Raw genomic sequence first — 8,508 nt, forward strand, 5'->3', positions numbered from 1 at the left:
CATTTAAATAACAGAGAGACATAAAATTTCACTAAGATCTTTCATGCAACACATTAATGGATGATAAATTAGATCAAAACAATAGTAAATAATAAATTGGCTCAAGACAATACTACCATCTTCTTGTCAGACAAAAAGAAAATACCTCCACTCTTACAAAACTGTTCTTGGAAAACCGACAGATGAAAAAGGAAGAGAGAGTCAGGGTATCATTTTCACTAAGCCACTCTTGACTACAACAAGTTTCCCCTGCCCTTGAATACCTTGTGTATTACAGATCTTATCTGTTTGGTTTTTAGGCTATAAACCAAGGGATTAAGGATAGGGGTCAAAAAGAGAAAGAGATTGGCCATGGTGACATGGAGAACAGGAGATGTGAACATACCAAATCTGTGAATTAGAGCCAGCACAATGAGTGGCACATAAAAGATACAAACAGTGAAAATGTGGGACACACAAGTATTAAGTGACTTGAGCTGACCATCTTCTGAGGCAATACCCAGCACTGTTTTCAAAATAAGTATGTATGAAATGACAATGAGCACAGAGTCAACTCCAAAAGAGCAGAGGACAAGGGACAACCGTAGATGATGTTGATTCTGATGGGGCCACAGGCCAGCTTCATAACATCAGGATGGTAGCAGTAACAATGTGATAGAATAACATCTTTGCAGAAAGACAATTTCTTGAGCAGGATTGGCAAGGGTACCATCAACATCACACCCCTAACCATGGCTGCAATTCCCATCCCAATAATTCGAGGAGAGGTTAAGACCACAGTGTAGTGCAGTGGGTTGCGAATAGCTACAAATCGGTCAAAGGCCATGGCCAACAGGATGGCTGACTCCATGGAAGAGAAAGTATGAATGAAGAACATCTGTGTTAGACAAGAATGGAACTCTATTTCTCTGCGATTCAGGAGGAAGACCCTGAGTACTGTAGGTAGAGTTGATAAAGACAGACCTACATCTGTGGTTGCCAGCATAGATAGGAAGATGTATTGAGGCTCATGAAGGCTGGAGGTGGTTTTGATAACAAAGAGGATGATGCAGTTCCCCAGGAGGGCAGTTAGATACATGACACACAGTGGGATAGAGATCCATATTTGCACAGCCTCCAGTCCAGGAATGCCTGTTAGAAGGAGAGTGGGTGGCTGGAACCAGCTACCATTTACAAGTTCCATAAGGATATTTCTTGGGATCCAGCCCAAATCAGGTTCTATGTGTTTCTATTTGGAGAAAAACATAGATTTTAGGATAGGAGGACATAGTGCACCTAACTTCTCTGGGACAGAACTAATCCTAGGCATCCTTAGATATCAAAGAATTAACCCTTAAAATGTTTCCCAGTTTATCTGAATAACTATCTGAAGTGAGGACAATGGATACCTAGTATTAAAACGGAAGAGCTACTATCATTCCTTTGGCCTAGAACACTCCAATCATCGATCAAGTGACAATGAAAATTAAGTACATGATTTTCTTTTTTATCTCAATGCTTAGAAAAATTTTATTCTCAGAAGTCTATTTTTTAAATTTATTTAGTTGTTTGCATCTACTTTTATTTTTAATTACTTAAGCTGGAACCCCAAAAGAAACTCCTGCACTTTCTCCACATCAACATCATACCTATAAATATTCAGGCATTTGGAAACCTGGTCATTTTTCCTGTTAGTTTTACCTATAGAAATTAAGCATGGAAACATAAACTACAAATCATCTTAAAAAAAAAAAAACTTCATGTGACATCATTTATTTTTATAATTAATTTCTATGTTGATTTTTAAAATCATGTTGATTTTTCAAAATATGAGTGATAAAATCATTAAAGTGGATACTGTCATTACATCTTAGCTAGTGCTAGAATAGTTCAAACATTAACAAATAATTTCTTTTTTTAACAATTTCCTGAATAAAATTTGAAATATGTCTACTTGAAAACACAGACATAATTAATTAGGCAATAGATACCAATACCCACTGAGCCACTCAGGCGTCCCTAGATACCAATACTTTAGGAAATATCTTAAAAATTGCATAATTGATGTGGAACTTACAAAAAAATAATAAACAAACAAAAACCAGAATCAGAACTATAAATACAGAGAACAAACTAATGGCAGAGGGGAGTGGGGGGATGGGAAAAATGGGTTAAGGGGAGTGGGAGATACAGGTTTCCAGTTATGGAATGAGTAAGTCATGGGAATAAAAGTCATAGGGAATATAGTCAATGGTATCGTAATAGTATATGGTGACAGATGGCAGCTACACTTGTGGTGAGCAGAGCATAGCAGACTTGTCAAATCACTATGTTGTATAGCTGAAACTTAACACTGTGTCAATTATACTCAAACAAACAAAAATAACATAATTGGAGGAAATGGTCTTAACACTTATGTCTTTATCTTACAAAGAAGGGCAGGAAGAGATTATAAATGATTGGTTGAATACACTTGGATTTCAGCGTTTTGTTTAAGATTGCAAACAGAAACAAAATAGTGATGTAACTGCATTCGGATAAGTGAGATTGGAGAAGAGGGTAAGTATATAACTAATGTAAACTCTGTCTGAAAGAGCATGAAATCAAAACACAATGTATTTTGTAAAGTCATATTATTTAAAAGTATGACCAAAATTAAAACAGCAGAAGAGAAACTAAATGGAGATTAATGAAGGATTCCTTTTCAGGAAGAAAGCTAGAGACAGGGAGGATTGAGATAAGAGACCAGGCTTTATTTACCCTCAGCCAAAATTAGTTGTGCTGTTTAAAAAACATGGCAACATAAACAAAGTTATCTTTTTAAAGAAGCAAACATATTTTTGAAGAGCGGATCTCAGATGAATCACAATACATACATTTCCATGTGTTGATATATAGACCTATGTTTGTTCAATTCCTTACTCTCATCTTCTTGGCAGTGAATGTCTACTATACCCTACTACATTCTTTCATAGAATGCCTAGTAAAAAGCATTCCTAAAGCATGTCTTTTCAGCTGAAGGAATGCGGAGAGAGGGAGAGAGAGAGGGAGAGATCCTAACACGGAGACAGACTTCTTTGGGGATTAGAATACTAAGCTTTATACATATTTTTTCATCTGTACATATGAAATATCTGAGTCTTCTTTGACATGAGTCAAGAAAGAGAAGGAGAAAGAGGTGGAAGAGGAGGGGAAAACTCATAGTTCATAATAGAAAGGACATCTGAAGATACCACACACACTCATAGTAACTCTACACATTGCATCGCACCAAACCGAGGCCTGGGACATAAAGTTCTGACTTAACACAACACACAATGGACCTCACTTAAACATACATAAATACATACACTACAGGTTCATAAACACATGTATTAACTGTCTTTCCTCCATTTGCTTTATGTTGCAGAATATCTTGGAATTCACTCCCCTCTCTTTTATACACATTTTCCCCCTCTGATTTTGGCACTGAGTCTCTAGCATTACCAGCACAAGTATCCATGCCACCATCAATGTGACTGCACCACCAGTGTAAAACTCAAGTATATACTTGAGTTTAGTCCTATTGTTAGCTGTTTCAGTTTTAATACTTCTAGTGCCCTTATTTCTACCCTGTTCTATGAGAATGTCTTTTATTTCAACTAATTTTTTTTCTAGTCACTCTCCACTCTCGTCAGATTGGTGGATTAATTCTACCACATATGACTCACTCATTTCAATATCAAAATATCTGTACACTTTCTGATAGGATCTCAAATCTGATCTTGCTTTACCTCCACTGATGGTAATTAAATTCATGGATTAAAAGCTGGTCTATATCCAACGATATATAAAATCTTCTTCTCTTTTAAAAAAAGATTTATTTATTTATTTATTATTTATTTATTTAAGAGAGAGTACACAAGCATGACCAGGAGGAGGGGCAGAGGGAGATCTGAGCATGGGTCAGATCCCTGCTGAGCGTGGGACCCTGGGATCCCAGGACCCTGAGATTGTGACCTCAGCCAAAAACAGATGCTTAACCAACTGAGCCACCCACATGCCCCTATAAAATTTTCTCATAACTATTTCATATTACAAGAATTCCTCAAGCCATTACAGTCTTACAGAATGTATTTTTCTCCCAGTGGCTAGCATTTATACCATATGATTTCATATTGTCTTCCAAATGAATTTTCCTTATAGAATTTGATTTTAAACACCTTTAAGGTTAGGACCGCACCCTTCACATATAGGAATAAGGAGAGCCCAATACTCTTTAGACATAGAAGGATCGTAGTAAATTTTGTTTAAACAAATAAATTACTTGTTTAAAGATTCTTACTGTAACATAAATGTGTTAATCCCTAGTGAAGATTAAAAACTCACCAGGAATTCATGCTCTCTTTTAAATTCTGATGTACAAAATGTTCTGGGAGTCATACTCCTCATAAAGTCTCATTTAGAACTGAAAAGTAGCAAGACAGATGACAATCAGATGGAGAATATTCACTCTGGTATTTATCAACCTGCTCAATTTCCAGTTATCCTTGTGCTAGAGTTCCATTCAACTGTGGTAGATTGCCCATTCTAACCAGAAAGATATCCTGCAGGCTATTTCTAGAGAGCCAAAAGACATTTAATTACCAATTATATATATGCCCCACCTTCAAACTCCTAAAAATTCCTTTAAGATGTATCACTTCTTTGGCCTTCCCCCCAGAGCCCAAAACCAAACATTGGTCTCTCACTTATATACTATGAATCCCCATTTGTTAACCTTGAACTCCATAACACACTTCTTAGCCCCTCAATCCTCAATTATGTGACTACTCTCATCTTTTCCCAACCTTTCCTTCTGATTTCCTTTCTAAAGGCACTGAACTTCCATGACTTTCATTTTGAATCTATGGGAAACTTTGATGAAGCAACTCCTAAAGCTGGTTCCTCATCTTTGTTCTTCTCTTTTTAAAGTTTTATTTATTTAAATAATCTCTATATGCCACATGGGGCTCAAACTCATAACCCAGAGATCAAGAGTCTCATGCTCCTCGACTGAACCAGCCAGGTGTCCCTCATCTCTTTTCTCTTAAAGAACATACATTCAACAGTTCTTTTTATGTGTGGTACAAACTCCTCACCATGCAGCCTGCACCTCCACATGGACTGAGAATGTGAGCTGAGCAGTATAATTCTCCTCTGAGACTCGCCTTCCTTGGCACAGAGAATACATGGGTTTTCAGAAGATGTTAAAAGACTCTGATACATGTATTTGCCAAATACTGGAGTTATTTAATGCCACAAGTAGAAGATCTGAGATGTAAGGTGCAAGAGGGAGTTAATCAAAATATACTCAAGAGATAGTCACTTCAATGTGCTACACATGAATGTAACAAAAAACAAATCACTTGGAAGCAATGATGTACCATGCCTGCTTTTCTCAATGCTCCAGAGTCCCTGTAATTAAGCACACATCCCAGCATGAAACCAGTTTTATCTCTGCTATTCACCACAAACATGCAATAAGCTCTTTTTTTAAGAAGTGATTTTTCCTGATAGATGACCTTTTGTATCCGACTTAGTTTGGATCATTTTTTGAAGTGAATCATTTTGAACCATAATTTTTTACTATTTTGGGGGGGAAGTTGAGGGTTGGACACTCTTTCAATATCATTATTGTAAATGTCCATGATTATATTCTTTCTCAACATTGTAATGCTACAGTGTTTTTTGTTTTTGTTTTGTTTTAATAACTTATGCTAGTATGAGTTAGTATAGTATTATTAAAAGTTTTGGGTCTTCCCCCCTTTTCTTCCTGTAAGGCTGTTAGTTGTAAATCATTTTCTCTTTTTAAGGTTCATTATGTCTTTTCTGTGGTTGTAACATTTTCCTCTCCTTTCAAAGTTATAGTCTTTATTTCCTACTTCATTCACAATGCCTAGAATGGTACCCAGTGTGTAGAGGCATTCAATATATCCTTGATCAATGAAGAATATTAGTGATGAGGGCTTCCATTTTGGGTCAGAATGGAGTAAGAGGGATTAAATCATCTTCCAATCTCAAACAACCAAAATAATTAGGCAAGGGGTATGAAGCAATAGTTTTTAAGACAATGAATCTCTGGTAACAAAGGACTATAATCCTGGAGAGTTAGGGAAACATACAAAATAAATCCTAAAATATACAATAAATCCTCAACTCACTGATTTAAAAGTTTCCAAGAAGAAAACCAGATGGAGCCTGTGAATTTCCTGAGTTGGGGAACTGTTGCTGAGAATCCAAGAGACAAAATTTTTAGAGTTCATAAGACAGAGTAACCAATAAGAAGAGAGAACTACACAGAGTCTTGAAGATCTGCAGGGTCCCCTCAAATATTTTTTCAGAGTACTAATTGATGCATATGTGTAAAAAAGCTACCTGAGACCATAGAAACAACCCTCTAAAAGAAAAATGAAATAAGTTTAATGCTCACACATGGCCTGAATAAGTGCCTGTCCCCAAACACACTGGAAGGACTCATATTCCACAGGGCACTGGGCAGGTCATTTAGAAAAATAATGATCCATTAGTGGGGAGTAGATAATAATTAATTCTAGGTTATATACTGTCTTGTCATGCCTCATAAATCTTAAGCACAAGAATTTAAGGATCAAACTATTTCCAGATAATTTAAAAATCATATCAGAACAAAGCTTAAGAATATTTATAGGTATATAAATAACTTTTAGGAACATAAATTTTATATAATTTTTTCAGTAATTATAAATCCTACTCTTACTCCCAACAAATAAAATTCACAATGTCTGAAACTCAATCAAAATATGCATACAAAAAAGCAGGACTCACAAGAAAGAGAAAAAAAAATCAATCCAATAGAAATTGACCCAGAACTGACATAGATTCTTTTGAAATAGCAGACAAGGGCATTACAACAGTTGTTATAACTCTATTGCACGTATCAAAAATTAAATATCCACACGGAATTAATACCAAGTTTGAAGTATATATAAGAAGATAAATGGAGAAGTATATTTGGTAACTGTATTTAGCTTAGGAAAGATGTTGGTTAGAGTATAGCTATAAAGGTCATCAAATGTCAAACACATTCAGAATGAGAATAATGTATCAGACAAAGAAATAAGTAGTAAGAATTATCTTGAGTGAATATGAGTGTGTGCAGAAGTGTATACATATACATACACATTGTGTGAGGACGTAAAGGAGTCCATAAAGGAAGAGCAGACTCAGAGTAGATGGAGTAGCATGCTGAGCTGAGGTGACATACAAGACTTAAGAGTCTTCTAGACTATTATAGACTGAGAGACATACAAGACTTAATCTTATAAGAGATATCACTGCTGGAATTAAATTTACCCACCATTAACACAGAAATAATAGCTTATAAAGGGTTAAAATTGCATTAGAAGGCAAGAAAATCCTTCAAGGACTAAGTATGGTGAAGAGGGTGAAGGAACTGATCTTAGAACAGAAGACCCTCCACGTAAGAAACACAGCAAAGAGGAAAATGCCTTAGAAATCATTGTAAGGAAAAGATTCCTGACTATTGGGAAGAATATTGTTGAAAGACCAATAATACTGGGGGAGACAAGATGGCGGGGAAGTAGGAGGAGGCGCCGTTTCAAACTGTACCCTAAAGTGAGCTGATTACCTACCAAAGAACTCCCATCACCCATGAAATCAGCCTGAGATCAGAGTTATACACGTCTGGATCTCTACAGGGGCAGAAGACGCCAGTGGGCAGGTAAAGTGGAGTGGGAACATCGGACTGATAGCGGAAAATAAATAAAAGGGGGAGGGAGCCACCAGAGGCGACCTATTGGAAAGTAATACCCCAATACTAGAGTGCCCTTCATCTGGGGACCAGCATTAACTTGGAGTCTGGTTGAAAGCACTCAAAAAGAGCAAAGGATCATGGGGGAAAAGTGTGGGAATCGGGGCAGTTAGAGACAGGGGCATAAGTTCCCAAACCCAGGACAGCCTCCCCTGGCACTAAGCCAGAGAGAGTGTGACGGAAAAATCAGGACTTGGTCCCTGAGCCACCAGCGCACCCGAGAATGCATGGGGTCGGGCTCCTGTGAGGGGTTGGGAGACTCGCCAGATGGCAGAATACCACGCCATGCTATCAGAGCCTGAGACGCACGTGCCCCTCACCCTCCCCTGGGAGAGGTGTGTGCAGGTGCCAGCCTGGTGCTCTCAGACCTGGAAAGACCAGGCACTCCCAGCCCTGGCCAGTGGGAAAATCTCAGTGTGTGATCCCTGCTTGGAACCTCGCTGGTGGTCTGGAGCTGCCCAAACAGCTGCTGCTGCTTTGGTTTTGGGTACAAGCAGAAGATCCTGCGTTCCCAGGGACCGCAACTCGGAACCTGCTCTGCCAGCAGCCAAGGGGGGATTTATATGGGCTCTGCAACACCCACAGAAGAACAGACTGAGGCTTCTCTCTGAGAGGGAGGTCAGGGTGCAGTTTGATTTCCTCTAAACCTCCAAAAACCATCAAAATCTGTCAAGGTGAGAGAAAAAAAATGAACATAA

At 37.8% G+C, this 8,508-nt stretch overlaps 1 protein-coding gene across 1 annotated transcript; it reads right to left on the reverse strand.

Annotated features, from left to right (window-relative positions):
- Window positions 1-233: 233 nt before the first annotated feature.
- Window positions 234-1,183, reverse strand: LOC116865347 (olfactory receptor 51A4-like). Its single transcript, XM_032853619.1, is given in 2 exon segments — window positions 234-580; window positions 583-1,183. Coding segments are annotated over 2 exon segments (948 nt in total).
- Window positions 1,184-8,508: the final 7,325 nt, after the last annotated feature.

The sequence above is a fragment of the Lontra canadensis genome, unplaced genomic scaffold, assembly GCF_010015895.1.
Source record: "Lontra canadensis isolate GAN:19392208 unplaced genomic scaffold, GSC_riverotter_1.0 scaffold7, whole genome shotgun sequence".
Taxonomy (NCBI): domain Eukaryota; kingdom Metazoa; phylum Chordata; class Mammalia; order Carnivora; family Mustelidae; genus Lontra; species Lontra canadensis.